The sequence below is a fragment of the Centruroides sculpturatus genome, unplaced genomic scaffold (genome assembly GCF_000671375.1).
Source record: "Centruroides sculpturatus isolate CEXI.00-Female unplaced genomic scaffold, Cexi_2.0 scaffold112, whole genome shotgun sequence".
In the NCBI taxonomy this organism is placed as follows: Eukaryota; Metazoa; Arthropoda; class Arachnida; order Scorpiones; family Buthidae; genus Centruroides; species Centruroides sculpturatus.
The window spans coordinates 1,059,662-1,071,899 of NW_019384367.1; the positions used below are offsets into that span (position 1 = coordinate 1,059,662).

A 12,238-nucleotide genomic window follows, 5' to 3' on the forward strand; every position below is an offset into this window, starting at 1 on the left:
TTGACTCATTTACTCCGCTATTCCTGTTTCTTCATGTTTAATGCTAGAGTTAACCTGCAAAGCAGAGATGATCTAATGAGAAGCCTGATCTCCGAAAATATTTGTGAATACTCTTTTCAAACTGCACTTAAATAATAATCAAACATCGACATAAAACCTTTAAAATGCAGATTTTTATTAACTAATCGAATGTTTTCAACCATTTGAATGACCTTCCTCAGGAATAAAAATTGAATGATTTTGATTTTTATAAAACAAAGTTTGTTATTGAACAATTTTTTCTTTTTTATTCCTGAGGAAGGTCATTCAATCACTGAAAACGTTTGGTTAGTTACTAAAAAGCTGCATTTTAAAGGTTTTTTTTGTCAATGTTTAATTATTAATCTTTATCAATTTGTTCTATGAAAGTCAGAAGGTTAAACAAAGCTGAAAATTTTATAAAATTGCTAGGACTATAATTGTAAAATTAATACAGTTTAAGACTATACAATAACAGGTCTTTCAATGTCCTTTCTCACACCTCAAAACAATAACAGTCTTACAGCAGAGTTGATCTTTTATTAGAGGCTGCTCATATGCTTCACTATGCAATATGTTACAGGACTTCTGGTGACGACACAAAAAATGAGGCAGATGAGAAGCATGGGGGGGTCGACTCGGAAAGTCGGATGTGTTGGTATGCTTGGTTCTGCGCTCCGTTTTCAGTTCGCGGTAACTTCAGAATTTTTGTGTAGATTGCTGAAATTTAGATACCGTTGGACAGGGCATTAAGAAAAGACTCTGTAAGTGTAAACAATTTCATTTTTTGTTCGGTAGATTTTGTGTTACGGGCGTCAGCACTTTGTGTATTGTTCGGGCCTATCGGGCTTTATACGAGCCATCCGTTATTATTTTTGTCGTTTTCCGACGTCTTTTGTTGTTCCTTTTGTCGTGTAAAAATTTTGTTAAGTTATCTTTAACGGTTTTCGAGATAATTTTACTTAAAGTTTTTGCCGTTAACAAAGAACTGCTCTGCGCCACGTGGTACTGTTGTTAGCCGTTCGGCGTGTCTGTAGCCGTTCGGCGTCGGGCTTGCGTGGTCGCGTGTCTTGTTTTTCGGTGTATTTACTATTGTCGGGTTAACTTTGTTCTTATTATTTGTGCTCCTATCATGGATGAACCAGAAAAGAGCCTTCTCGAACTTATTAACTCCAGTTTGGAAGAGATTATGGCGGCCATCCCGGCCAAGTCCCATGGTTCGGTTACCACCAAGAAAAGGAAAGCAGTGAGACAAGCGGCCATGGACATGCACGCCGCTGCCAACAAGCTGTTTGGGATGGTGTTGGCCCTGCGTTCAACGTGGGGTCAAACCTAATGCGGAGCTATGCGGAGGTCGTGCAGGGTAGGCGGTCTGGTGGCAGCCAAACTACCAACTTAATCACAGACTTAGTGTCCTCCAACGCCTCGGAAAAGGGGTTCCAGGAGTTAATTATCGAGCTCGTTGAAACAGCTGACGGGATGAAACTCCAACCAGAGGAAGTGATGGAAACTATCACCGAGAAAATTGACCCTACAGGTCTGAATATAGGCATACGTAGTGTCCACTCTCTTTATAGTGGAAGTCTAAAGTTTCGTGTAAAAACAGAGCAAGACGTTGAAAACTTAAAGAACGCTATAGAGGAGCTACCAGAGATGAACGACAAGGTAAAAATTACAAAACCAAAGAAAAGGAACCCCAAACTAATCCTGTTAAATGTTCCCAATACCAAAGGAAAAGACGAATTACTTCATAAACTTTATGAGCAAAATAAAGAGATAAGAGGGAAATTTAGCAGTGAAACATTCAAGCAAGGCTGTGACATATCTCACGCCATTCCCTCAAAGAAGAGAAAAGACCATCGTCACATAATAGTGGCAGTGGTCCCAGCAATAAGGAATACTCTAATACCCCTAAAACAACTGAGCTATGAGTGGGGACACCTGATAGTTGATGACTACATCCCCATCGTCAGGTGCTTCAAATGCACTGGTTTTGGTCACATTGCCAAATTCTGTGACCAGAGTGAAAAATGCAGTCAGTGCACTAAGAAACACAATTACAAAGACTGCACTAAACGACATGAAGAACCAAAGTGTATAAACTGCTATAAAGCCAATAAGAGACAACCAGAAGACTTTAAATACCGGACTGATCACAACGCTTTCTCTGCAAACTGTCCCCTACTAAAAAATTACAAACGTCTTTTAGTTAGACAGACGCTGTACGAATAATGCTTCTGTCCCTCCCTTTTCTTGCTGCTGATCATATCATATTCACTACCAGTCAAGACTTCAACATTCTCCAAATAAATGCGCAAAGAAGTCGAGCGGCCTCCTCTCTAGTTATTAAAACTGCTAACGACTTAGATGTGGACCTCATCCTAATTCAAGAGCCATACACCATTGGGAACCAGATCACTCGATTTGGGCAATGGAGAACATTATTCAAACAGGAAGGGAAAGATAGGCCAAAATGTGGGGTAATAGTTAGGAACAGAGGCATCGGGGCTGCCCTGATCCCGGATCTCAGCTCGACTCGTATCACAACAGTAGCCCTTTTAAACGAGCCTCTGGAATATGTCATCTGTGTTTACTTTTCCCCATACGATGGGGACGAAGACTGTCTGCAAGAATTGGATAGAGTGGCTAGGGCCCTTAGGGGGAAAAACTTCATTATAGCAGGAGACATTAATGCAAAGTCTCCTCTCTGGTATCATGAGGAGGAGGATGCCAGAGGTAGGATGGTGGAAGACCTCATGAATGAGTACGACCTCTTTTCAGCCAACACTTCCACTATCCCAACCTTCTTTACAGACCGTGCTAAGGGTTGGCCCGACGTTTGTCTGGCCCCCACTAGCATTGGTGGCCTATTTAACTTATGTGAAACACTACTGACAACATCCGCCAGCGACCACAGATATATCCTCTCGGCTATTCAGAAATCAGGCCATCCTCATAGTAACAACATGGAAAGTCAATACAGACGCAAAATAAACTGGGAGTATTATCGTCAATCCTTTGCTCAAAACTGGAGAAACCACACCTTCTCTCCCCTTACTGATATCCAAGCTATAGATAAATACGTCACCCACATCACTACATCTATGCAAACAGCGGTAACGCTGGCCTCTAAAGACACTACTAGAAGACCTTGCCGCACCCACTGGTGGACAGACTCCCTTGACAACGAGAAGAGAAGGATCAGAAAGCTACGACGGAAATGGACTAAAGCCCATAACAGCGTGAGGGCCGAACAACTCAGGGAAGAGTATAAGGAAGCCCTGAGGATATATAAAAACAACATCAACAAAGCCAGAACAATGGCGTGGAGAAACTTCTGCAGTAAGCACACCAGCAACCCGTGGGGGGATCCCTTCAAGGTTGCCTTTAATAAATACGGGAAGGCGGCCATTCCCCACATCACTACGAACGAGGACTCAAACAACAATAATTATAACATCCAAGACAATATTAAGAAACTCTTAGAGTTCCACTTCCCTGATGATAACCCCGATGAAGATAAGCAACACCACAAAGATATTCGTGCGGCAAATGACCTTCCTTATAGTGGCCCTGACGACAAGTGCTTCTCATTTCATGAGATAGGAAGGGCTATTTCGACCCTAGCCAACAAAAAATCGCCAGGGAGTGACAACATCACTGCGGAAATGGTAAAGCACGCCTACAAAGAGGTACCAATTGCCTTTGTGGTTCTTTTTAACGGGTGTCTCCTTACTGGTTATTTCCCTAGATGTTGGAAAACAGCTAACATCATCTTCATCCCTAAGACAAATAATCCGTCATCGACCAAAGATTACCGTCCCATCAGCCTTCTACCAGTAATGGGGAAGGTCTTGGATGGCCTTCTTATTGACCGAATCAACTGGCACCTGGTTAAAAATAATCTAATGCACGAAAATCAGCACGGCTTCCGTCGGGGATGCTCAACTATCACCGCTATCCAAAGGGTAGTCAACTTTGTTGAGGATGCTTGGGATCAGGACCAGCATGCCCTTTTAATTGCCATTGATTTTCAAAAAGCTTTTGACCATCTCTGGTGGCCAAACATTCTAGAGAGGCTAAGGACTATAAATATCCCGACCAAAATTTATAATCTAATAAATAGTTATTTATCAGATAGAAAAGCTGGCTTTTTCTCAAATGGTCTGGACCTGGTTAAACAGGTTAATCGGGGATGCCCCCAAGGCTCCAGAAGTGGACCAGAGCCATGGAACCTGGTCTATGACGACCTTCTTTACTCCACCCATACCGGAGAGGATGCACAAGTCCAAGGGTTTGCTGATGATACCCTAATAATGTTAAGACACCGGAATTGTGCCACCCTCCAAAGAAAGGCCAATGATCTTCTAAAAACTGTATACAACTGGAGTGAGCAACATAAACTCCCCATAAATTTTTCCAAGTGTGAAGCACTTATTTGCACCAGAAGGTCATTGAGAAAACAACTTCAACGACCACTGAGTATCTACATCAATGGACAGAGAATAAAAATTAATTCACACTTAAATTATCTTGGGGTCACTCTTGACCCTACCCTAAGCTGGGGCAAGCACATTGAACAGATCTGCCAAAAAGGGAAGCAGCAGGCTAACTGGCTGCACCATATTGCCAGAAACTCCTGGGGCATTAGCCCAAAAAATCGCACTCTGATTTATAAAGGTGCGGTGGAACCAGCTTTGCTGTATGCAGCCCAGATCTGGGGCAAGAGGGCCTCCATCGTCTACAACAAACGTCGGCTTTTATCAGTACAGAGGGGCTTTGCATTGCGCATCTGCAGGGCCTACCGGACTGCCCCTACGGACGCCCTGTTGGTCCTGGCCAACCTGCTCCCCATTCACCTCAAGATTAAGTCCATTGTTTGGAAATGGAATATTCTAAACACTAATATGGAAAACCTCACGGACGATAAGTTGCAGAACCAAATTCGGCAAGGTGACTTCCCGCCGAACAGCCTTAGCCTCCTTAGTGACATAAGACTACACGGCATTGATAATTATATAACTGGCCTTGGGGCAATGCACCACCCTGCTCTCACTAACCAAATCAAGGTAGAAACCCTCGAAGAAGGCAAGGCTCAGTATAGATGGCATGTGTATACTGATGGCGCCAGGAACAATAATGGGACCGGAGCCGCTCTGGTAGTGTACGACACCCTGAACAACAAAGTCTTCCATGAGGAATACTTCAGGTTACACAGTCATTGCTCCAATAATCAGGCAGAGCTTCGGGCAATGGTCAGGGCCCTTGCCTTGATTACCAGGGGCATAAAGCATTACACTGGGGGTATAAAATTAATAACAGATAGCCGTTACGTAATCCAGACTATTAGAGGAAACAACAAAACGGTGGCAGATGGGATTAAAGCAAGGCATCTTGCCAACAATCTCAACAACTACAGCAACGTTACCCTTTGTTGGGTTCCCGGTCACCAAAACATCGAAGGAAATGAGCGGGCTGATTCCCTGGCCAAAAAGGCGGCTGGTTTGAAGCTAAATCCCACCTATGGACGTGTACCTATAACGCACATCAACACTTACATCCTCAAAAAATGCAAAGAGGCCTGGCAATCGGAATGGGAAGTCTCCACTACTGGCCGCACTACCTACCGCTTCCTACCCTCCATCCACAGACGCATCCTCCTGCATCATCTTCACCCCACCTTTGAGCTCTCCCAATGCCTCACAGGGCATGGGAACCTTCCGGCATATCTACACAGATTCAAAAAACTTCCATCTCCTTACTGCCATTGTGACAACACTAGTATTGGGGATGTTTTCCACTATGTCTTTGACTGCCCGGACTTTGACCTCCAGCGTGGTCCTCTATGGATGCACTGCACCCTCAACGGCCAGCCATGGCCACCTCCAGCAGACTTTCTATGTGAGACAAAAGAAACCTTCACCGTGTTCAACAATTTTATAAACTCCTGCACCATCTTCCGTGGTTCCTCGCAGGGTTGCCCACCTACAGGCACTCCCCTGCCTGCCACCGGTCCATCTTAGGCTGGCCACCCATCCCCCCATCGATTGGGCTCCACCTCTGTCGGATAGTCTGCAAGCCTAATCACTAGTTCGCAATTTCCTTCTAGCATCCAGCTATCATCTTCCGCAACTTGTCCAGCAGCAGTAAACTCTTCCAGCTTCCAGCAACCACAACTCACCGTGTTCGTCAACTACCTGCCAATAAGGACCATCTGACAGACTTTACAGCATCAACATCGCTTGCACAAGGCACCTCTGTATACTACCCAACTTTTTTGTAATACCCCACTTGAAATGTCTTTATTGTATAATTATACTTAGTACTGTACTCTTCCAAGCCAAATTGGCACCTTGTTTATATGTAAATGTTCCTTTATTTTCAATAAAAATAAAAGTTACGTCCGTCCAGGAAATCCCAAACCCTTCCTTTCACCCTCTGCCTCTTCCACCCCCTCCCCGGCCTTTTTCCTCTTCCTCTCTAACCTACTTCTTCCCAACTTCCACCCTTTATCCTCACCTTTTCTAACTTTCCGGGCTAAGTCGAAAGACAGCCTGCTCATTCTATTCCTACTGAAGGGTTACACCGTCGATAGGACCACTGGTGTGCTCGTGTTTTGTACCGTATTTTGGGACTCTTCGAGGGATCTACTTAACTGGACTTTCTCGGATAACTTGTAACGACTTTCTCCATCGTAGTACAGACGGGATTCTCTGTAGGTACGCTATTTTTGTGTTTTCTGAAAAATTTTGTAAAATTTGTCGGGTGCTCTACGTATAGCTTCGGCTTGTAGTTACTACCTGTCTGTCTTCAGATACCTAACTTAGGCATATAAAACATATAACTGACTCAATAAATACAGCAATAAATCTCTCTTCGATAACGAAAATCGGGCCCACTAAAAGGACCCATTGGTGGAATGACTCGCTAGAAAACGAGAAAACGCAAAATAAGAAAACTCCGAAGGAAGTGGATTAGGACCCAAAACCCTACTTTAAAAGAAAGACTTAAAAAAGATTATATGGAAGCCATCAAAAAATATAAAACAAATATCAACAAAACTAGGAGTATGGCCTGGAGAAAATACTGTAGTGAACATTTTAAGGATCCATGGGGCAACCTTACAAAGTTGCCTTTAAGAAAAACACTAGGGCCACTATACCAACCATAGTTAAGGACAACACTACTAGTACCAATTATGTCATTGAAGACAACATCAAGAACCTTTTAGAATTCCACTTTCCGGACGATAACACGGAAGAGGATGACGACTCCCATCAATAAATACGCACAAAAATCGCTACAACTTACTCAAGCTTCCAGGATAGCTGGTTCACCTTTTCAGAGTTTGAAAAAGCGATTACTACTCTGGCCTGTAGGAAGGCACCAGGGATTGACGGCGGCACGGCAGAGACGGTCAAATATGCCTTTAAAGAAATCCCCATATCCCTAGTAATTCTGTATAATAGCTGCCTCCAACTAGGGTATTTTCCGAAGCAATGGAAAGTGGCCAACATTGTCTTCATTCCGAAAAAAGACAACCCATCCTCTGTCCAAGACTACCGCCCCATTAGCCTTCTCCCGGTACTTAGCAAAGTACTGGATGGCCTCATGATTAACCGTATCAACTGGCACCTAACCAGTCACAACTTACAGAATAATCACCAATACGGTTTCCGGCCTGGAAGATCTACAACAACCGCTGTTTACAGGATTACTCAATTTATAGAGGAAGCTTGGGAGAGAGACCAACATGCCGTATTAGTCAGTATTGACTTCAAAAAAGCGTTTGACCACCTTTGGTGGCCAGCGGTAAAAAATAGTCTGAGGAACTCTGGTTGCCCTGGCAACGTATACGAACTTTTAAACAGCTACTTAACGGATAGGAAGGCAGGGTTCCTTTCAGGGGGCATGAATATTGTCAAAAATGTTAATAGGGGCTGCCCCCAGGGCTCCCGCAGTGGTCCAGGGCTCTGGAACCTCACCTACGATGGTCTCCTTTCCTCAATTCATAACACGGAGGAAGTGCATATCCAAGGCTTTGCTGATGACACTTTATTGCTGCTTCGACACCGAAACTGTGATGTCCTCCAAAGAAAAGGCAATGAAGTTCTCGACGAAATCAAAAAATGGTGTCAGCTTAATATACTTCCGATTACTTTCTGGAAAAACTAAATCAAAACTTAGTTTTGCCATTATATAAAAATAAAGGATCAAAAAGTTGTTAATAGCAATTTCTGTTTTTGTGGACCTTTCAAAAGCATTTGATAGCTTAAATCACGAACTCTTGTATCAAAAATTGCAAACTGTTGGTCTGAGAGGGACTCCTCTAAGCTGGTTAAAATCATACTTGTCAAACAGAATTTACTTTGTAAAAATTGGACAGATTATCTCTAGCTCTTTCAGGCCAAACAAGGGCGTTCCTCCAGGTTCAACCCTGGATCCACTGCTTTTCAATATATATATTAATGACTTGTTTAACTATATACCAAAAGAGAATATATTGATGTACGCTGATGATCTAGTGATAACTTATTCTCGTACGAACATTATAATTCTTCAGGAGAATTTAAATCACATTTTAAAAATTTTAAACAGTTATATGGAAAACAATGGATTAGTAATTAACAAAAATAAAAACTAAATTCCTCCGCTTTGCAAATAGGAATAAAATAATCAATCCACATCACCTAAATATTAAAATAACTGATTATAACATAGAAAAAGTAAATGCTATTAAGTTTTTGGGAGTAACTTTTGATGACAATCTGCACTGGAATAAACATATAGATGATGTTGCACTTTCCCTGGCAAAGTATATTGGGATAAATAAGAAAATTCAAGCGTTTTTAAGCACATCACTCTCGAAATGGCTGTACCACACTTGCATCGAATCTAGAATAAGATACGGTATCGATGTATGGGGAACCGCATCTCTATACGCTGTTAACAAACTTCAGATAGCACAAAATCGTTACATGCGTTCAATTTATAATTTAAACTTTATGGAATCAGTATCCGAACTCTACCGCACCGAAAATATTGACAAAATTAGTGATATTTACAAGAAACAGATTCTATTGGAAGGGCTTCAAATATATAAAGGAAAAAAAAGAAAATAGCTTCCTCGGAATTGGTATAAGTGAATGTCGCAAATCAACACGAGATACTCGTATAATTCCTGAATATAGTCTTCCAATTGTTAAACTAGAGGTGGGGAGATCTGCACCGATCTTTCAATTAATCTTCTATTGGAATAAGTCTGTACAACGATCTACGTAATATATCGAGTTACGAAATCTTCAGAAAAAAATGTAAAAAAAAACGGAAAAAAACTTAAAACTCAACGATATTTGTTGTTAATTAATTTTCTTTCTTAGCTCGAGTCCTGTTTTTGTTTGTCTGTTTTGATTTCTTGTTAAGATGCTTGTAAAAGGCCAACCTGGCCACAGTGTCTTTTGAGAAAATAAAATAAAAATATTGTCATTTTTAGGAATTAATTTTCTTAAAATTTCTTTAAAAAAACTTGATATCATGAGCAAAGTTCTACGAAGAATACAATATTGACAAAGATATAAAATTAAGAGGTTATCTTTGTTGCAGGTTATGTTGTTTATTTTTGCTGCTTGTTTTGTTAAGTTGTCTTACACAGAAGGCAATATAAAGTTAAGAATATTGGTCTTCACTCCTATCTAAAAGTCTATGAATATAATCAATAAAACAAATAATACACCTGCAACTACTTGTCAAAATAGGCCTTAATTTGCGTCACTTTCATATGATTTAACCTTTTTACAAGAAATGCTAAAAATTTGGGGTTTTTCTACGACCAGGGACAAGGTCATACGGGCCATTTAATTATCTGGAAATTAGAAGAATGGTTTTTTTTATCGATTTAAAATTTAGATACGCAGAATTTTTGAAGTAAATCTGTTAATATTTTTTAAAAAAATCAATCTTTAAAAGGTTTATATTAAACTAAATACGTGTGCCCGGCGTTACTCGAGCCTTTGAGGGGGTGGGAAATGGTGAAGGATGATATAAAACAATAGTCTTAGTAACTAAAATGTACAGCTCATTTATTGATCCGAGTATTTACAATAAAAAAACTTCTCGAATTAAAGTTAAGAGGAAGTGTGTTTAGGGATGTTTGGGGATGGGAACCTCACAGTATTTTTTCTAGGGTATCGAAGAATATTCGTGCCAAATTTAGTGCAGATACGTTGAACAGCACAGAAACTTTACCTAATAAACATATATACATACATATTTGACTTATATATACATATAAATTATACATTTATTTATATTAATTTTAATCAAAATATTTATTATTTAAACCTAGTTATATATCTAAATAATATTTTAAATATTAAACGACAAAAACATTATTTATTACTTTTAAAATTTAATTTTCTTGCCATATACTTAACTAGAGACATTGAAAATAATAATAACAATAACTTTTTCTTTAAATTAAACAATAAAGTATTCGAAAACACATCTTATAGAATACATATCGTATAATTTTTGGACCTATACGATGACGTCAAATTGTCATTTTTTTCTAAGAAAAAAAAAAAACCCTGAAAAGAATCGATGGATGCGTGACTTCTCCATTGATAACCTGATCCATCATCATTGCCAGAAGGAACAGGTGAGTTCTAGTTCCTGAAAACAATAAAATCTAGAAAGCATAACTGACCTTTCTAATCGTTTTATTTTATTATGATTCTTATATACATTTTCTTTTTAAAAAGTCAATTTGTGTATAGATACAATTAATTACATATGATGATAATACACCAATAAAAATTGGCTTATTAGAATCGTATTCGATTATAATTAAAGTTTTTCTTTATTTAATATTAAGAGAATACGTTAGTTAATTATATTTATATTCTTTTATGTGAATGAAGAAACATGTCTCTGAGCAAAAAATTTTTCTCTAATCGACGTTTGCCACCTTTACCATCAAAAAATTCAGTAACAGATGGTGATTCTTCACAACGTACTCACAGTCCATGGCCATCGAGTCGTTATCATCAAAATTGTGTTATTTCTACTGACCATTCGAATTATAAGAGATCCAACGACCGGATGTCCGATCAAAATGGTAAGTAATATTACACGATAATTATATTAATAATAATCCCATGAATTAAAAACAAAATTGAAGCGTTAGGAACTTCGTAGGATCCAGTTTTAGATTGATTTACAATCATTTTATTTCTGTATTATTTACATGGAAAATTATATAAATACAATAAAAAAAAACAATATAAATTTACGTAAAGAAAGTTTAAATAATTAAATCTTGTTTTTTATTTTAAAAAATGATGAAGTAAAATAAAAAAATGCGCTAATTTATCGATAAAATGATGCGGAACAATCGATTATTTTACAGTTTGAATGCGATAAAAATTTTAATTGATTATAATAAAATTTTCTTTAATAAGTATTCGGGATTGTGAATATAATTACGCAAATTTTCCGAAAAATAAAGAAAATAAACTGTATTTAAAAACAAATAAAAACTGTGTAGAAGAGTACTGAGAGTTTGTAAGTACTCTAGGATAAATATACAATATGTATAATAAAACCTGTGTAAACCGGACTCGCACGGTACCGAATATATTTTCCGGTTTGAACAGGTTTCCGTTTTATTAAGGTTCCGTCATAAACAGGTTTAATTGTGCATATAAAAATGAATTTTTTTTTTTAAATCTAATTTTTAAACGTTTTTAATAATAATATTAGCATAATATTTCGTTTTTATTAACAATTCTATCTGTTGAGGAGGTTATCAAGGCTCTCTCTCTCATGCCCCAAAACATAAAATTATTTGAAAATTTATAAGAAACTTTATAAATTTATTAAATTTAATTATTTTGTATTTTTAAATAGCATAAATTCATCCTGGTATGCAGCTATTCGTATTGACAATTACTTTTTAAAATGGCGACTGCTAATTATTTGAATGTTGTTATGATAGATCAGGAAATAAATTGGAGAATATCGTGTGTGAAAACGAGAAAGTAATATAGGAAACTCATCGTACATAGATTTATTATAAATAATAGGTTATAATAGGTCTTTATACGTAAATATATAGTGGATAATATAACAATATTCATGTCTTCTAATTACTGCTAATGTTATAATTATAGTCATTTGAAAAAAATTTCACTGTTTTTAAGGAGCGATTTTCATTTTTTTT

At 38.5% G+C, this 12,238-nt stretch overlaps 1 protein-coding gene across 1 annotated transcript; it reads left to right on the plus strand.

Annotated features, from left to right (window-relative positions):
- Positions 1 to 1,497: 1,497 nt before the first annotated feature.
- On the plus strand, positions 1,498 to 2,250 carry LOC111612785. Its single transcript, XM_023354045.1, has one exon. It carries the CDS (start codon positions 1,498 to 1,500, stop codon positions 2,248 to 2,250), a length of 753 nt encoding a protein of 250 aa, XP_023209813.1.
- Positions 2,251 to 12,238: the final 9,988 nt, after the last annotated feature.

Coding starts and splice junctions, on each gene's coding strand:
- LOC111612785 (XM_023354045.1), top strand. CDS start 1,498: ATGAAACTCCAACCAGAGGAAGTGATGGAAACTATCACCGAGAAAATT.